The sequence below is a fragment of the Coffea arabica genome, chromosome 11c, assembly GCF_036785885.1.
Source record: "Coffea arabica cultivar ET-39 chromosome 11c, Coffea Arabica ET-39 HiFi, whole genome shotgun sequence".
Taxonomy (NCBI): domain Eukaryota; kingdom Viridiplantae; phylum Streptophyta; class Magnoliopsida; order Gentianales; family Rubiaceae; genus Coffea; species Coffea arabica.
Window position 1 is genome coordinate 42,069,596 of NC_092330.1, and position 17,651 is coordinate 42,087,246.

Sequence of the window (17,651 nt, forward strand, 5' to 3'; positions counted from 1 at the left end):
TTTTTTTCTCTGAACCGCAGAATTTTTTAATCCCATGAATTACATTATTATTGTTTTGCCACAATCACCTTTTTTCTTCACTTATAGAACATCCACTCTATTGATTTCCCTACCAATACAATGTTGGGCTGTAAGATTCCTAGTAGTGATCTCAAATTATTATATTAAGCTTTCAGACACAAATTTTCAAGATGTTCACACCACAATTCAAATGGCAAGTTGAATTTGGGCAGTCTGTACTTTCGTTTGAGGTGATCGAATTTCATACTTCCACTCCACCACTTGATGAACCTAATCAATTGGGATTTAATTATGTTGCTCGTATGATACCTGTGGTGAGTTGTCAAGTTTGACTTTTACAGGTTGTCCATAGAGATTGTTGATTGGCATTTTAATTCCTTCCATAAATGAAACAAGTTATACACGGGAAATTTTAATTCCTTGCACATTTTTTTTAAAAAGATTTCTTGGTTGGTTTGTCATTTTCATTTTTTCATCGACAGGCACTAGCAAGTACCAACAAGTGAATAAATGTTTTCACATTGCAAGATGGAAACCGCTTTCATACTGGACATTGAGAGGGGATATCAAATTGAGTCAAGATCAGGTATACGTATACTCGAGTTCGAACAAGATGCTTGGTTGACATACTCAAAGTTGAGCTTCAACTTACACGAATATTCCAAAGTGAGTTCAAGTTCGACTCGATAGAATGCCCTGTGAACTGGGGCTAATTTCTCAAATTATTTGGATTTTAAAAAAATAACCGTCAAATGCACCTCTGACATAGGGTATTTCTAATTGTATACCGGCCGTGCTGACTCAGCACGGCCCCGTGACTAAAAATTGGACCAAATTTTCTCTGCAAAAATTTCAGTGTTACACAGTAAGTGTCAGACGGGACGTGCTGACTGGGCACGTCCCTGGCTGACTGAAAACTGCCTCCGTCACAGTAGGTGTCAGATGGGGACGTGCTGACTGGGCACGTCCCGATCTGACAAAAAATGACTCATTTGGACATTTGTCAGCCGGCCGGGGACGTGCTGACTAGGCACGTCCCTGGCAGACAGAAACTGGTTGAGGTGTCACACAAGACAAAAGTTGCTAATCCAATCATATTCTTACTCAATAAAGAAATTCTTCATCATTGTACAATTTAAAACCTCTGTTTCTCGCACCAAATTCTGGCCAAAAGGTAAGGACAGGGGCTTGTCATTGAAGTTATGAATTTTTTAACTACTTCGCATGTTAATTCTGAGAAGGAAGTTTAAACGTCTAACAATTACTTCATAATAGCAGCAGAGTATATTCTTTGAATTTCCATATATTGGATTTAAGTGGTCTGTTAAATAGTGGGAAATTCTTGTTGAGGTGTCACACAAGACAGACTCCGTCACACAATATTGTTGTAGTACCATACAGTTATCGCTCGACATATTAAGCCTAATTTACACATAAGTAACAAGGTGTTATAAACTTTTTAATGAACATATATATTTACATGCTTGGTTATCGTAAAATATTTAAATATAATTACCAAATATAACTGGTAATTATTATCACAAGCAACGAGTAAATTAATTATATCTTTATTCATTTATGTATAATCTTAAAAAAATAGTCGCTTATATAGTTTTTATAATAATCTTAGTAAACTAGAATTTCACAGCTATCCTAAATAAATTTTATTACTTTAATTTTCAAAATAACCTGATTAAACTAAATTTTAACCATAATCCTAAATATACTTCAATTTATTACTTTTTAAAATAAATACATTAACCTAACCTCATTATTCATGTTCCTAGATGCCTTTGTATTGATAATACAACATGATTTTTTACTTAAATTTTTTATTATTATTAAATCATTATCAAATGCATAATAGTTGTTAATTAAAGAAAGATTCATGCATTCTAATAAGCAGGAATTAATATAATGAAATATATTTATAAATTATAAATATATAAATATTTATATAATGAAATATACAATAAATATTACAAATTGAAATATTATATAAACATCATATTTATAATATTATAATATTTATAATTAATATTAATGTATATTATATACATTAAATACTTATATATTATATATTTTTATATTTATTTATACATTTTATAAATATTTTATTATATTTAAAAAATATTTTATTATATTTAAAAAATATTTTATTATATTTAAAAAAATATATATATTAATGTATATATATAATATACATTTATATTATGTATTATGTATAATATAATACATTTATACATTTATATTAATATACATAATATTAATTTTACATTTATTCATAAAATTAATACATTTATATATTTATATTAATTATATTAATACTTTTTTACATAATATTAATATATATTTATAATATATTAATTTATACATTTATATAATATTCATTTATAATTTATACATTTATAATAATATACACTTAAATAATATACACTTATACATTTATAAATATATTTATATTATGTATTATAGATAATATAATACATTTATATATTTTTATATAAATATATAAATATATTTATTTCTAAATATTTATAAATGTATTATAAATGATATCTTACAAAAGTCCTACGTACAGGAATTCTTCATCTATATCAATTCTTCATAGCCCAATAAATTCGCAGCCTTTCAATAATCCCGTGGTATTGTCACATGGCCTTGTCGGCCTTTGTCAGGCGCCTGACAGTCAAATGTCAGGCGCCTGACTCTTTTTTTTCAAAAAGCCAGTCTGCAGCCGTGTCCAGTGAGCACGGCTGCAACAGGCTTTTTTGACCTGCTGACTTTTTAAAAAATTCTGCGGCCGTGCTGAGTAAGCACGGCCGCTATAGTTCGAGAAAACCCCTTTGTCAGAAATACATTTGACGGATTATATTTTTTTTAATATATAATCTAAGAAATTAGCCGTGAACTGGAGCTTGACCCGTTAGTGCTCGAAAATTTGTTGTTAAAATATTAGTAATTATCCAAAAAAAAAATAAAAAGAAATGACGTGTTGCAAATGGGATAGTATAACTTGTTTAGACCATCGAAGTAGCAATTTGGAGCAATGATTCATGGTTTGTTACTTGCCTTAGATGGTTACTTAGCAAATCTTCTGGGCATGCGAGATATTTCAGCAAACATTTACCTGGGATAGAACTATGGATGGCAAATTGTAGAAAGTGTCAGAAGATGAAACCTGGAAATAGAAATTGTAAATGTTCTTTGCGTACAAGAAAGTCCGGGATTGAAGAGATTAAAGACACACGTATGATTTGTCCACAATGATATATCCACAACGGGAGACAAAATTCTTCACCAACCACGTATCATTAATGTGAGGACCAAAAATGATAGATAGTGAAATGGGTTCTAAGATCGATTTGATGTACATTAGGTCCCAAAGCAGGCAAGCTAAACATCAAAAAGAAGGGAAAAATTTTTCTAAAGTCTCAAATTAGAAGCTTGATATAACTATCACTTGGTGATACACTGTGGGCGCAATAATTTTATTTTATTAGTGAGAAGCAGAAAAAGGTAAATTGAAAAGGGACGGAAATAGGTAGTCAAATGAAAATGTGGTACAATTGATGATCAGAGATGGTTTCCGTGGCCCATCAAGCTTCATCATGTAAGGAGGAAAACGAAGGAAATTCAATCTCGGAACCGCATCTTCCATGTGGGAATGTCGGGCACTCGATGAAATCAGATGCAGAAGAGTCCACGCACAGGTACACTTGGTAGAGCTGACGATTGCCGCCTTGATCAACGTTGCACTCGATGAAAGGAGTGTACCCAACACCTTGTTGGATTGCCTCTTTTATCTTCTCTAAGCTGTAAAACTTTCCTGGACGAATTCCTACAATATATACATGCACACCAGAAAATGAAAAAAAAAAAAAATTTGAAGTGGGCAGTAGCCCGGTTTGGTTGAGAAATTCAACGAGTTATTCTTTCTTTCTTTTTTTTGTTTAGAAAAATTATTGAGTACTTCTATTGATCAGAAAGCATCTTTAAACCAAGTAGCATTGCAGCTACCTATATATATATACACAGAAATTCAACGAGTTGACCAGTTCTAATCAATATTTGTGAAGTTGGGGTTTATATTAAATTAAACAATAAATTTAATCTGCTGACACTGTGATGATGATGATGTATGAATGGGATACCTGCATCCTTGAGGACTTGGAGAAGATTTGACTTGTCTTTGAGGTCAAGAGCCGTTTGGAAGTACTGGTGCTCGTTGAGGAGAGAACAGGTTCCATGTTTCTCCCATTCGTGACTCCAGAACCTGACTCCGTCGCTGCTTGGGCAGGCAAGGGATGGCCATTCTTGCTGCATTCTCTTCACTAGATCCGACACCTATGTACATATTTCATATTTGGTTCGTCACAAATTCATTAATTATCCAGAAACAACATGTTCGTCCTCTTAACAATCATTGAACTTTAATTGATTTAGCATTTGTTGATCAGCTTATACTTTAGATTGACTTATTCTTACCATGCCGTCAGGAATTTTCTGGTATTTTCGGAGTTGCATTGAAAAAGAGAGAGCCCTCTTAAAGCTAGCTAGCTTATTCCAAGAAACTAATAAAGACTGGCTACCAAATTGTACAAAAAGGTTCTCAGTTCACCACCAAGACATTGAAATGAAGTGTGTGTGTGTCCATATATATATATATATAAACAGTAGGTGAAGTTTCCCACTCGCAAGTCGCAAGTCGCTCATTTTCAACTTACAAGTTTTAGGAATAGATTGGGGACTTGACGTAAATTCTTAACCAGTTACTTGAGTAGTTTATCAATCAATTGTTTCTTGAATGCTCGATTGATAACGACTGGAAGGCGAAAAAAATCCATTTATGGGTCCCCAACAGCACATACATACAAAAAATTACTGTGTGTGTGTGTCCCGCCTGCCACTGCCTGCCCACCTCATCTTCATCACAACTCTTTCTTTTCTTTCCTTCTTTTGTTTTTTTTCAACTAAATGCAATCAACTTCGTCCAATGGCATGATATCGGTTATCTATTTTATATCCAAATTCACTGTTCAAGTATTCAACTGTGTACTGGGGGTGCGAGAGGCATCCGCATATACTATATTGGAACTTAAATCTTTCAGATCTTGGAAATATTACCTCAGATTCATCAAAAGAACTTCCCTCATCGCAGTTTGATGGCCACGAGCCATCATTGCGGTTTGGCCACAGCCCATGAATGCTGAAATCTTCGGCAGGCTTCCCAGTGGTTGGATAGCAGCAACTACGCTTTGTGTCGCAGTATGAAGCAGGCCACTACATCCAAGAAATTCACACATGGAACCTATTAAAGATAGTATACGTTGTACAAGATCAACTGAAAAAATAAGAGAATTTGGCAATTGGAGGAAGAGACAGATTACAAATATGGCTATGGTTCACCTGTTGAACGAGGTAGAAGAAATCAAAATCGTTCTGGGCAACAGTCAAAACTGCTAAACATTGCAAAACCAAAAGCGTGAGAAATGCTGCACTTTTCAGTTTCATCCTCGTTTGCCTTGCAAGTTACTACAACTTAGCTGAACTTGATTTCTTTGAAGACTAGACTACTTGGGGATTGAACGATGTATGACTCTGCTATTGGCTAGATACAGAGCAGCATATATTTATAGGCAAGGATTGCACAGCCTTGAAAGGAATATGCGGATTGCGAAATAAATAGTATACGCCAACGCACCTAACATTGCTGACGTGGCTAGCGAAAGTCCATGCCATTCGGATAGTATCACGTGCTTATGGATATATGTTTTAATGGAAATAACTCAATACCCATGAGAGGTGAGTATATACGGACTTGTTTACGTATACATATACAATTCAGGGCTCTAGTGATAAACATGATAATTAATTAAGATGCTAAACCTTTGGCTTCATATGTAATTATGAAATGTAGAAAGAGTTTCATGGCTTCGTGGAAGGAGATTGGCATGGCGTCTTTGACTTTCTGGTGGTGGTCCTAAGCTGCAATATCCAACGATTGATTTCGTTAGTAATTACCGCTGACTGTATTTTATATTGAGGTTGAGGTCCGTATAATGTAAGTCATTAACGTGCACCTAGATTAGCTAAAGATTCCTTGATATATATGCAGGCCTGACAAATTAATCTTTATCCTATTGCACATGGGAACAGCACTTCTTCTCATAAAAAAAAAAAAAAAAAATCCCACAAGATAAGCAGCCACTTTAGGTAATCTACTAATTATTTTTTTCTGTGTTAATGTCTCATCAGAATAACTTAATTTGTAGGATAAACACAGCCATTTTGTAGAATTGGTGTCCATTTGCAGTATGGAGACGAGAGGACACATCGTCTCTGATTAAATCTACTAATTATTTTGTGCTCATCTATGCATGGGAGAACATAATATTGATTGCCTCTACTGGCCGGCCTGGTATCCTGAAACCAGTGTGTATATGTCCAACAACCCCATTTATAAATTTCTTTTTTTTTTCTTCTTCTTATTAGGTCATAGATAACTAAAAATTAGTGATTTTTTAAGAGGAAATTCTTGCTTTATATATTTTCAATAAGAATTCTTGGGATACTGTGTAGTGTTCGATTAGATTAATTGCGCAAACATTTAATGCTCTATTTGTTTTGTGACTTTGTCAATGTTCCTTACCGTCCAACTTGGCTCGCATTCACATTTCAGTCAGGCTCTTTCCCTAATTAAACCCGTAACCAGACTGAAAATTTAAAATGAGAGTACACGTTTTAGAACGAAAAATTAACCTATTGGTACGAAGAATGAACAAGTGGTACACATGAACCATTAAACCAAAGCCCTATTGACAATTAAAGAAATCAATTTTTGTTACAATAATAGTTGTGGTATGAAAGTCTGTTCTCTTTTGGTAGATAGGAGTTGTTGGGTTCAATGGAGCTCCTTCAGATTAAACCTAACCACAACAGTTGAAATGGGGGTTGGGGAAGATGAATATAACGAATTACAGAATAGGGATAGGGTAAAAATTCTAGCCTGAAATGTTTATGTAATGCGCTTTGTAATCTTTTTCATGTCACGTTTCTGATCTGCCACTTCACCCCAATCGCATAAGATATTGATGTCGCTACCCAATCTTTACACAAATTCATTGAATTAGACATTAATATTATGTGCATGGGAAATCTTTATGCCTTCGATTAGATTGATGAATATTTTCTAGTACAAATTTCAGCGATGCGTTAGGATCCCCACGAGTTTCAATAGAAGAACCATAATCAACCATGAACAATATAAAAAAGCCAAACATTTTAAGGTTAGCTCCTCAGCCCGGTGACATTTCACGGTTGTTAGAACGATGGGAACTGGACACTGGAGGAGCACTTCCCAGTTTGCATAACAGGACACTCAATTATGTTTGAAGCAGAAGCATCGACACAGATGTAGATTTGGTACAGCTGACTGTTCCCAGATCCATCGGTGTTGCATTCAATCCATGGGGTGGAACCAATTGCGCTCTCGATTGCATTTTTAATGCTACTCAAGCTGTAAGATCCCCCGCCTGCCTGGATTCCTGCAAAATGTACATGTTCATTTTACAATCAATCAATGTATGTCAGAGCTTGTTTGAAAGGCAACGTTAGGTATGAGAGTCCAATGTTTTGATTAGTCTAGAGGAGCGGTACCTGCGCTTTGAAGAATTTGGAGGAGATCAAGATTATCTTTGAGATCGAGTGCTGATTTGAAGTAGCCATGTTGGTCTAGGATGGATTCGGAACATGTTCCATGTTTCTCCCACTCGTGTGACCAAAATGTGGTTCCACTGCTGCTTGGGCAGGCAAGTGATGGCCAATCCTGTTCCATTCTGCTCACAAGATCTGATATCTGTAACATTAATTTAATCCCACGAACCAACATTAGAGACAATCAAGACTCGAGTACTTGTGCCAAGCAAGCGTATCGATATGACCTGAGGATTGTCAATAGAGTAGTAGAATCAATAATAGCGTATCCCACTCCTTAATTAGGCTTAATTAAAATCGGGGAGTTTTTGTTGCTTAATTTCCTCATAAGTGAACTTTTTTCTAGCTTTCAATTTGATTACCTTGGATATATCGAAAGGGTTGCTGGAGTCACAATTTGATGGGTAAGAGCCATCATTATTCGTCGGCCAGAGACCATGAATCCCAAAGTCTGATGCTGGTTTCCCATTCGAGGGATAGCAACAACCTTGATCTGTATCGCAATATGATCCTGGCCACTGCATAAAAATGTACAGAATTAGCGTGCTTTTAGCCAAATTATTGAAGTCCAGTGTGATTCATATATTGGCACATGATATAAGCCTCACCTGCTGAACAAAATAAAAGAAATCAAAATCTTGTGCAACGCAGAAAGCTAAGAGAAACTGTACAAGGAAGAGCTTGGTTAGGACTGAAATATTGAGTTGCGCTTCCATTTCTACTGATTTACTATCTGTATTGTTAAAGTTTTCCAATTATGGTGGTCCCATTTATAGCCAGCAAAAGAATACAAGCTTTATGTGTGAAATGAGGCTATTGACTGATATGTTTCTGCTTGGCAGTTTGCTTCGTGTCTTTCTCATTCAGACAGAAGAACTGGAAAGTTCTTCCGATTATATGCGGATATTCCTTATCTATTGCACGAATAACCAAAGGAGTTTGATCTATCTATTTTGATTGATGTCGTTTGACTGATGCTAGGAAGAGGTCTCCCCTCTGATTGAGATTGCTTGTGGAACGAGTTGCTGTACAATTTTTAGACAAGTTGGAACATGCCAAGAAGCACAAGAAGTTGTGTGGAGCTGACTTCAAAGCAGGACTAGCGCCAAGTCTGGCCTGTAAAACCAGCGTCCATCATGTTTCCAGAGGATAACCGATCCAGAGACTAGGAGTTCATTCTATTTTAATTTATGTGCGTTTGACCGATATTAGGAGGAGGTCTCCTTTCCCATTGAGATTGCTTTGATCACTGATTCCTAAAAAGGGGGATGCGGTATTCAACGAAGCCGTTTTAGAAAAGCATAGAAGCTTTCCCCTGTAGTGTATTCCATTAGTTCAACTTCCGGCCAGTGGCAATGACCCTGATGAAATTCCAATGCATAGCTTAGTCCTTGTCGTAAAGGAGAAACTTTAGAGAAGTCAGAGAGGTCTAAGAAAAAGCAAGGGTGAATGGAGCAGCTTCGTAAATCGTAAACTTCTAGTTTGTAATTAAGGTTTTAGAATGAAGATGACAACTCAAGTTACTTGCCTGTTGAACAAGGTAGAAGAAATCGAAATCCCGTGCAACACATTCTAGTATCGTGCATTGCAGTTTGGCAATATAAATCACACAAAAAAAAAATATGGGTCTGACTTCCATGCTTGTAGAATATCGAAGTTATCTGCAAATTGCTGAAGCTGAACATCTTTGGAAGATTTATATGATGGAAAGAAATGTCAATTTCTTTTTGGGTTATGATACTTAAAAACATTACCTATGATTCAGATCGCCAACTCTGATCTCTAGTTATTACTTAATCCATTTCAGTCACTGCATTCACAAACCTTTGCCATGTTTAATATGACAATTTGGTGCTCAGTCATTAGACTTCGAATCATTAAGCAGGTGGCTTAATTTGTCATGCTCTCATTGCACTCCATCATGTAAGCGATGATAAATTTTACTTTCAGTGCTGTGCCTTGTTTAACTGAAGTACGATATTAAAACGCACTTTCGGTATCTTAGTAATTATTAGGAGAATAGTTCTGGCTGAAAACTTGGATGCTATTTTCCTTTATTTTACAAAATCCCAAGAATCAAACCTCCGACCTCACACACTTTCTGAGGCTGATGTCCATCTACCTACTGGAATCACACTACATGATGAAGAAATTTGAAACTCTTTATACTAGCATCTTGCCTCCAGCCCTGGGCTTTAATACTCTGGCTAAAATTCGAGTTGTTTTATAACTGGAAACCTGAGTCATTGCCACATATATATATATAGTAATCCATTGGATTTGAATAAATCCAGAATCGCCTAGCTTTTGATTGGCCTCAATTTTCTGATAGATGAACTAGTTGTCACCAGGACTTGGATTGAGCACACTATAACGTGAGTCACATGTAGAGCTCAGGTTTTGCATTCCTCCAATACGGAATCCAGAGTCCACTAGTATTTCATTATTCCCAAAGAAAGGAGAATCAGATATAGTACTACTATAAACAATTGGGCTGATTGATCTTCAAAGTTCCAAACCACCCGACACTGAGTTACTGCATATTCAACGTCTTTTGCCTAGAAAGCGCTAGTCCCAAATGACTCGAGATTTGGTTTGTGAATCAAGAGATTATTGAGGAAACAGGGAACACATGAAAGTGGACATGTCTTTTGTTATAAGACAAAAATAGCTGTCACTGCATGACAATAATGCATTCACTGAGCTTGATTAGTAGTCATAGTACAAGTTCATCATGAGTCAGCAAATGCGTGTTTAGAACCCCACTTATTCTACTCCAATTATTAGACATGATATTCCCCACCAAGAGGTGGAAAGCAAAAAAAGATTATTAATCTAATCTCCATTAGGGTCCCAAAATGATAGGAAATTCTACGGAGGTATTGCATGCTCTCTTAAGAGTCACTGGACACTCAATGAGATCTGAACCAGCAGCATCCACACAAAGATAAACCTGGTAGAGCTGGATATTGCCTGAGGCATTAGTATTGCATTCAATTACCGGAATGTAACCTGTTCCTGCTTTTATAGCTTCTTTAATGTCATCTAACTTGTAAAGCGTCCCGTCTGGTTGAATCCCTGTAGCAGAAGATTATACCTCTAGCTTGTCAAAAAAAAACACACACACACACAATGGTAAATTTTAACCGCAAAAGTTTGACAGCAAACAACTATACAACTAGCTAAACTGAATACCCGCATTCTTTAGTACTTGAAGGATATTGACTTTGTCCTTGATACTAAGAGCTGCTGCAAAGTAACCATGCTGGTCAAGTACAGGCAATGCACAGGTTCCATGTTTTGTCCATTCATGCGTCCAAAACTTGGTCGTGGTACTTTTCTTTCCTCAATTGAAATTCGGCCAAGTCTTTTGCATTTCGCTGATTAAATCTGAGATCTGAATACGCAAGAATATGATTCACACCCTAATCAGCAAAAGGCTTGCAGACTCCATAGAGTTGTTAGTGAATCAGTTTCTTTGCAGACACAACTACATGTGACCAAAAATCAGCTTCTTGTACGTACTCCTCTTTGGAGAAGCCAATGGCAGGTTTTTCAATCATCATTCAATTCGTGCATTATCTGCGTACATTCATAATATATGTGCGCATGCAGAACCAAAGAATTGATCGGGCCGAGATATTTCTAGATGTACCTTGGTCTCATTGTAGTGGCTATTAGGATTGCAGTCTTCTGGGAAGGTAACATTGTTGAAAACCGGCCAGAGGCGATGAATGGTGAAGTCTGTTGGCTTTCCTGCGGCTGGATAGCAGCAAGTTCTCTTTGTGTCGCAATATGCTCCAGGCCACTGAATTGACATTGCGAAGAAGAAAAAAAAAATTGCTGTTTTAGAACTTAGGCAAATTGTTAGAAGTGAAGAAGGACATCGATAATTTTCAACTCAAGAAGACCCACCATTTGGACAAAGAAGAGAAAATCGTGGCTCTGAACTATGCATAAATAGCACAGGCATTGCAGCACTAAAAGGTGAAAAGAGATTAAGCTGCTGAATTGCATATTATAAAGGAATGCAAAGGATATAATATCCAACAAATTAGTAGAGATAGTAGTGCTGCTATCTTGGCTGCTGAAGTCGCTATTTAATGATGAAATGAGATTATCCTAAAGAAGAAGCAGTAGCAACAGTGTGATGATATTAATAATTTATTTTAACCAAGATTAGTTGGGGTGGTAAGTTTGGTTGGTGAACTTCAATCAGTTCTGAATGTGTCTCTAATATGAAAAATTAAATAGCTCGAGACATGCAAGTGAAACATAATTGACGAGTAATTTATCAAAAAAAAAAAAAAAAAAATCCGGAGAGTAATCTATTGTGGGAGATCTTTGGATGGTTCAATCTACGGATTCTCCACCAGGATCAATTAACAGATTCTATGGCCGGTAGTACATGATCATATCATCTTTGTTCTTTTATTTGCCCACATGTCTTTGTGATAACAATAAGTTTGTGGTTGTGAACCAATAGATGTTTGTCAGTCTCCATCTATAATTGGTGATGAAGCCACTCAGTATTAAGATTGTAAAACAAGACCGGTTAAAACTTATCTCGCTCAATCATTGAGATGAGCCCGATCTGTAACGCTCATCAGCAAAGTGAAAAAACACTGCAATCAGTCAACATAATGCAATCTTGAAAGTTAGCAATTGAGATCGTTGATAGATATAATAAAGCGATTGTAAGAAATAGTAATCCCAAATTTTCACTTTATTTGACGTGAGAAGAAGAGGCTGTCATAATTGAACGTAAATATGCTACGAGAAAATGTGGCCTTGAAACTATATAGCCGACATTCCCTTATTGAATTCCATGTGACCTACCACAATGCTTGGATTTGCTTTCACTGAGATAAAACTTGAAATTGCAGTCGTGGAATCAAAGGAACTCATCCCAATAGAAATATCTATTTCTGTTTTTCAGTGTTTAGTATTAGGAAAGAAAGCAGAATCAAAGGTGTAAATAAATGAGCTAACAAGATATGCCAGCATCTTTAAATTTTGAACCCAACACTCAATTGCTGTACGTTCAACATCTTCCCCTAAAATGCAAATCCAAGCAAATGGATAAATAACGAAACAGGAAATACATAAAAAAAAAAAAAAAAAAAACCGCTCCCTTCTTTTATTGTAGGAGAAAAATAGCTTCACAGCCTGACAGACAATGCATAAAGTCAACTTTACTAGTACAATTTCACCATAAGTCAAAAACAGCGGTTTTACAACCCCACTTATTCTTCCCGAACAAGATGTGGACAGAAAATTATTAACCCAATCTCTGTCGTGGTCCCTAAAGCATAGGAAGCTCTATGGATGTATCCCTCTTAAGGGTCACTGGACACTCAATGAGGGATGAACCAGCTGAATCCACACAAAGATAAACCTGGTAAAGCTGGATATTGCCTGAGGCATCAGTATTGCATTCAATCACTGGATTGTATCCTGTTCCAGCTTTTATGGCTTCTTTAATGTCATCTAACTTGTAAAACTTCCCATCCGGTTGAATCCCTGCGGCAGGTTGTTCACCCTAGCTTGTCAATATTATTAATTTAACCACTGATTTTTAACTGCAATTTATCAACAGCAAATACTGAATAATCTGGCAAATAAATATATGCCTACCTGCATTCTTAAGTATTTCAAGAAGATTTACTTTGTCCTTGATATTGAGAGCTGCTTTAAAGTATGCATGCTGATCAAGAACATCTTCTGAACAGGTACCATGTTTTGTCCATTCATGCGACCAGAATTTGGCACTGCTACTTTTCCTCCCACATTTGAAGGTTGGCCAGGTCTTTTCCAATTTAGTTGTTAAATCTGAGACCTAAACACAAAGAACAATGACTCTAGGGAGTTCTATACCTGATGAAAGTTGACACTACTTCATTTTAAGTTATTATTGATTCCTTGGAATCTGTTAATTCATAGCTTAGAGCAGCCAAGTGGTACTGAAGCATCGTCCATTCCTGTTTCAATTTCAAAGAATTTTTGACACTGATTGTGAGAAATAACCTTTAGAGATTAACTAGCGGGAAGCAGCATGCAGTTACCTTGGCTTTGTTGAAAGGGTTTTTACGGTTGCAGTCCTGTGGGATGGAATTATTGTTGAAATGAGGCCAGAGGCCATGAATGGTGAAATCTGTTGGTTTCCCTGCAGCTCTATAGCAGCAGCTAACTCTCTTTGTGTCACAATATGATCCTGGCCACTGAATTAACATAGCAAATTAAATTAAAGAAGGAAACGTTTTGTAGTTTTAGTATTTACACAAGGACTTAGCACAGCAGAGCAACGTATTTTTTAGCTGAAGAGAAAACTCACCATTTGGACAACGAAGAAGAAGTCGTGACTCTGAACGAGGCAAATATATGACAGACATTGCAGCGAAAAAAGGTGAAGAAAGACTAAGCTCTTGAATTGCATGCTTGCAGGAATGCAAAAAATTATCCAACAACAACTCGATAGTGGAGATAGTAGTGCTGCTATATTGGTTGCTGGAGGGACTATTTATAGCTGAAATGAGAGTATCCAAAAGAAGCAGACGTAGCAAGACGTGTGAAAATATGACTAGCAATTTTTTGTAACCAAGATTATTTGGTCATTTGTTTGGTGGGCAACCTTCAATTAGTTGTAAATATACGTCTAATGTAAAGAATTAAATGGCTCGAGACATGCTAATGAACCACTGATACAACGTTGAGTGTGCGAGTAATATATCAATTCTTTTTGTTTTATTCAATTATTTGTTCTTGGCCGGAAGAAGTAATCCACCGTTGAAGATCTTCAGAATAGCATTTATAAGTAATAAGTTAAGACGATCGAAATGGTAAATCGATGGGATTGTAAACTCTTAGAAATTAGAGGAGACAATTATGTGCTTGATATGGTTATTCTACTTTGCCCATTGTATTTTGTATTTTCTTGGGTATTAACAAAATCTTCCCCACCCAAAAAGAAAAGAAAAAACAAAGGAAATTTTCTAGAATGGGAGGTTTTCTTACAGAATCACTAGCACAAATATATGTGAAATTGACTGGCACAAATGTCTACTTCTCACCGAGGCTCCTTCGTTCCAAATTTGCATGTGATATATAGGATACCGACCAATCTAACTTCCATTTTTTGTACTATTGTTTATGACTGTTCAATCTGTTGATATGTTTGGCTGGTAGTAAAAAAACAAGCCATCTTTGTTCTTTTATTTGGCTATACATATGTCAGATTTGTTTGATCACAATAAATTTGTGGTCCAATAGAAGTTTGTCACCTTCGAATATCAATAGTACTCTCATTGTGACAAAGCCAATCAGATTTAAGATTCTTGAAACCGGACCGGTGAAAACTTATCTATCCCAATCATTGTGATGAAACCAGAACTGTAATTTGCAACAGAAAAATGGGGAAAAGAGAAAACCACAATGAATTTAATTGCATTACAACAGTTAGTGACAGAAATTGACTGATGGATAGCTCTTGTAAGAAAATATTAGTCCCAGATTTGAGTTTCATTCCCACTTTTTTTGTATTATGCAATCCCATCAGGTTGAATTTGATGACTCCTCATCTCTTCAAAGAGAGATAGCCTCATTACCACAACCATGAATAGTATATGCATGATCATCGTCGACCATGCTTTGTGTATCTTTGAAACTCACGTCCTTGGAAACAGACACAGCATCCTCCAAACTCCCACATTTTGCATACATATCAAGCAGATCAGTATTTGACCTTAACATATCGATCAAATCCATTTTTCTTAACATATTCGTCTAACCACTTCCCAAGTTTCAGTGCTCCCAGCAATGCACAAGATGAAATAACACCAAGAACCGTCACATCTGCTGGCTTAATTCTTTTAACCTGCAATTCACGAAACGACGACAAAGCCTCATTTGGCTTACAGCTCCTCAATAACCCATAATCAGCATTGCAAGTCACAACACATGGTTCTACTACACTAACAAAAACACAACGGGCCCAACCAATTTCTTTACTTTCACTGTACATATTGATATGGGCAGGACAAACATACATGTCAGTCTCCAGTCCATACTTCATTGCAAGACAATGCACTGCATTGATTAGAGAAGGGAAGGTGTAATTATCCAGAACCTGGCCTGAACAGAGCATCTGAACGAAAAGGACTAAACCCCACGGGCCATGAGGTTGAAAAGAACAATATCCGGGTCTGGAATCTGATCAAACAAGAGTTGGGCATGGTGCATTGAAGCAAGGAAAGGACTTAAAGTACAGAAATTAATGAGCTTTTTTACGAAAAAGATATCATTTTGGAGATGGGTTTTGATGGAATAAGCTTGAATTTGTTTGAGCTCTCTCAGAGAATTGCATCTGGTTAAAAGATAAAGAGGGTGAGCTTGAGCGACGCCGTCGTTTCTTGGGCTGTCAGTGGTGGAATTTGGTTAAGAAAATGGCTTAATTTCGACGCTAAAGAAGCAACATAAAGCTGCCATGCAACGTCGTCGTTTGATTGTAGCCAATGGTGTTGTGAATTTTGAACGCCGAAGAGGGAGGAGGATGGAGGAAGCTTTTAATAAATAATTTTCCAGTCAACCGTAAGCCAAATGGTTTAAATTTTAATCAAAAAGATGAAAATATCCACTTGGTGACGTTAAGGCGTCCCTTTGAAGTTTGAACGGTGGAAGAACCACGCCTTTGTATGCACATAGGAAAACTCTTATAAGTGAGAAGCAACAAGGGTGTCCCCTATTTCTCTATTTGACTAATTTATCATCTTTATCTTTTAGCGGGACCACGTCTCTATCTAACTTGTTTATGCATAAATTTATTTTTTCTTTTTCATTATGGATCTTTTCAATCTATTACTTCATACACAGTATTTAACAATTATATGTTTCAATATGACTTTTTTTCATGTATTCAAAATAATTAAAAAAAACTCAATATTCTTTTTCATTTTTTTGTATTCATCTTTTATGGATTGGTTGGATTTTTGGATGTCTTTTGGAAATAAGATAAAGTTTACATAGGCCTTCATCTACATTGCTATAGATGACCTTTTTTTTTTTTTTTTTGTATTCCTAAGTTTAGGAAAAACTTTCATGTTCTTTTTATTTCTTTTTTCAAAGTCTATACGTATTTCAAAGTAACCATAATATCGTAAGATAAATGTACAACAGTTAGTGTTTCAAGTGTGAATTTTGATATGTTAATTATCTTTCATGACTTAAGAGTATCATATACTAAAAATTTAAAATACGTTGTTTCTTTTTCTTTTGGCAAAGTTCTAAGGTTATTTTCTTTTTTGTGCTATTATCTATATCTATATACATTTGAAAAGGGATTTTTAGCAACAAACCTCGACACATCTTCCCACTACTGTTAGTTACTTTTTAAAATCATTTCATTTCAAATTGTTGGTTAATGTGCATGTTATCCTTTTTTTTCTGACGGAGTGGGTGTCCGGGTCAATCCTTACGAGGCGTGACTAATCCCACTCCAACCCAGGTGGAGAGGCCCCATCCTCCGAACGCGTTAACAGCGGGACTCGAACCCTGGTTGCTAGAAAAGTCGCCATACTCTAAAGAAGGGGAGCGGATCCCTCGAGCTACCCCGTAGGGGCGTGCATGTTATCCTATTTGAACTTCAACCTATCACGTTTCCAATTGTCTTGCGTTATCTATGATTCTAATCCAATCAAAACTTCTATAAGACCATGACAAGAGATAACAAATATAACCTTATTTCATGCTTTCTTATTAATTTAAATAAGTAAGATTATTTACACTCCATTTTTGTTATTCACACTTCAATAATCATTTTGATCATATAGTTTCATTAATTAGACTATATGATAAAACAAATGGTGGAATTGCAAATAATAAAAAATGGAGTGTAAATAACATTTTCCTAAGTAAGGAGT

At 36.0% G+C, this 17,651-nt stretch overlaps 4 protein-coding genes across 4 annotated transcripts; all 4 read right to left on the reverse strand.

The window, feature by feature from the left end:
* Positions 1-3,498: 3,498 nt before the first annotated feature.
* Positions 3,499-5,679, reverse strand: LOC113716935 (intracellular ribonuclease LX-like). The gene is made up of 4 exons (XM_027241493.2): positions 5,431-5,679; positions 5,149-5,304; positions 4,176-4,368; positions 3,499-3,862 (listed from the first exon to the last, which is right to left on the reverse strand). The coding sequence occupies exons 1-4, from the start codon at positions 5,533-5,535 to the stop codon at positions 3,621-3,623; spliced, it is 696 nt and encodes a 231-aa protein (XP_027097294.1). The 5' UTR covers positions 5,536-5,679; the 3' UTR covers positions 3,499-3,620.
* A 1,437-nt stretch (positions 5,680-7,116) lies between these two features.
* LOC113716247 (extracellular ribonuclease LE-like) lies at positions 7,117-8,481 on the reverse strand. The gene is made up of 4 exons (XM_027240541.2): positions 8,346-8,481; positions 8,100-8,255; positions 7,681-7,879; positions 7,117-7,568 (listed from the first exon to the last, which is right to left on the reverse strand). The coding sequence occupies exons 1-4, from the start codon at positions 8,451-8,453 to the stop codon at positions 7,345-7,347; spliced, it is 687 nt and encodes a 228-aa protein (XP_027096342.1). The 5' UTR covers positions 8,454-8,481; the 3' UTR covers positions 7,117-7,344.
* Positions 8,482-12,852: 4,371 nt separating this feature from the next.
* On the reverse strand, positions 12,853-14,212 carry LOC113715340 (extracellular ribonuclease LE). Its single transcript, XM_027239523.2, has 4 exons — positions 14,072-14,212; positions 13,803-13,958; positions 13,375-13,576; positions 12,853-13,260 (listed from the first exon to the last, which is right to left on the reverse strand). Exons 1-4 carry the CDS (start codon positions 14,171-14,173, stop codon positions 13,043-13,045), a joined length of 678 nt encoding a protein of 225 aa, XP_027095324.1. The 5' UTR covers positions 14,174-14,212; the 3' UTR covers positions 12,853-13,042.
* A 1,106-nt stretch (positions 14,213-15,318) lies between these two features.
* On the reverse strand, positions 15,319-15,880 carry LOC140016601 (pentatricopeptide repeat-containing protein At2g02980, chloroplastic-like). The gene is made up of 2 exons (XM_072070166.1): positions 15,525-15,880; positions 15,319-15,478 (listed from the first exon to the last, which is right to left on the reverse strand). Exons 1-2 carry the CDS (start codon positions 15,878-15,880, stop codon positions 15,319-15,321), a joined length of 516 nt encoding a protein of 171 aa, XP_071926267.1.
* Between the last annotated feature and the right edge of the window lie 1,771 nt (positions 15,881-17,651).

Bases quoted from the DNA above. Each gene is read 5' to 3' on its own strand.
- LOC113716935 (XM_027241493.2), bottom strand. From the start codon at position 5,535: ATGAAACTGAAAAGTGCAGCATTTCTCACGCTTTTGGTTTTGCAATGT. The intron at 5,305-5,430 runs GTGAACCATAGC...TCTTGGATGTAG, and splicing joins TCTTCTACCTCGTTCAACAG to TGGCCTGCTTCATACTGCGA. The intron at 4,369-5,148 runs GTAATATTTCCA...ATATGTACATAG, and splicing joins GTTCTTTTGATGAATCTGAG to GTGTCGGATCTAGTGAAGAG.
- LOC113716247 (XM_027240541.2), bottom strand. From the start codon at position 8,453: ATGGAAGCGCAACTCAATATTTCAGTCCTAACCAAGCTCTTCCTTGTA. The intron at 8,256-8,345 runs GTGAGGCTTATA...ATTTTTATGCAG, and splicing joins TCTTTTATTTTGTTCAGCAG to TGGCCAGGATCATATTGCGA. The intron at 7,569-7,680 runs GTACCGCTCCTC...TACATTTTGCAG, and splicing joins CCAAATTCTTCAAAGCGCAG to GAATCCAGGCAGGCGGGGGA.
- LOC113715340 (XM_027239523.2), bottom strand. From the start codon at position 14,173: ATGCAATTCAAGAGCTTAGTCTTTCTTCACCTTTTTTCGCTGCAATGT. The intron at 13,959-14,071 runs GTGAGTTTTCTC...ATGTTAATTCAG, and splicing joins TCTTCTTCGTTGTCCAAATG to TGGCCAGGATCATATTGTGA. The intron at 13,577-13,802 runs GTAACTGCATGC...CTTTGTGTTTAG, and splicing joins ACCCTTTCAACAAAGCCAAG to GTCTCAGATTTAACAACTAA.
- LOC140016601 (XM_072070166.1), bottom strand. From the start codon at position 15,880: ATGCTCTGTTCAGGCCAGGTTCTGGATAATTACACCTTCCCTTCTCTA. The intron at 15,479-15,524 runs GTTAGACGAATA...CGATATGTTAAG, and splicing joins GCACTGAAACTTGGGAAGTG to GTCAAATACTGATCTGCTTG.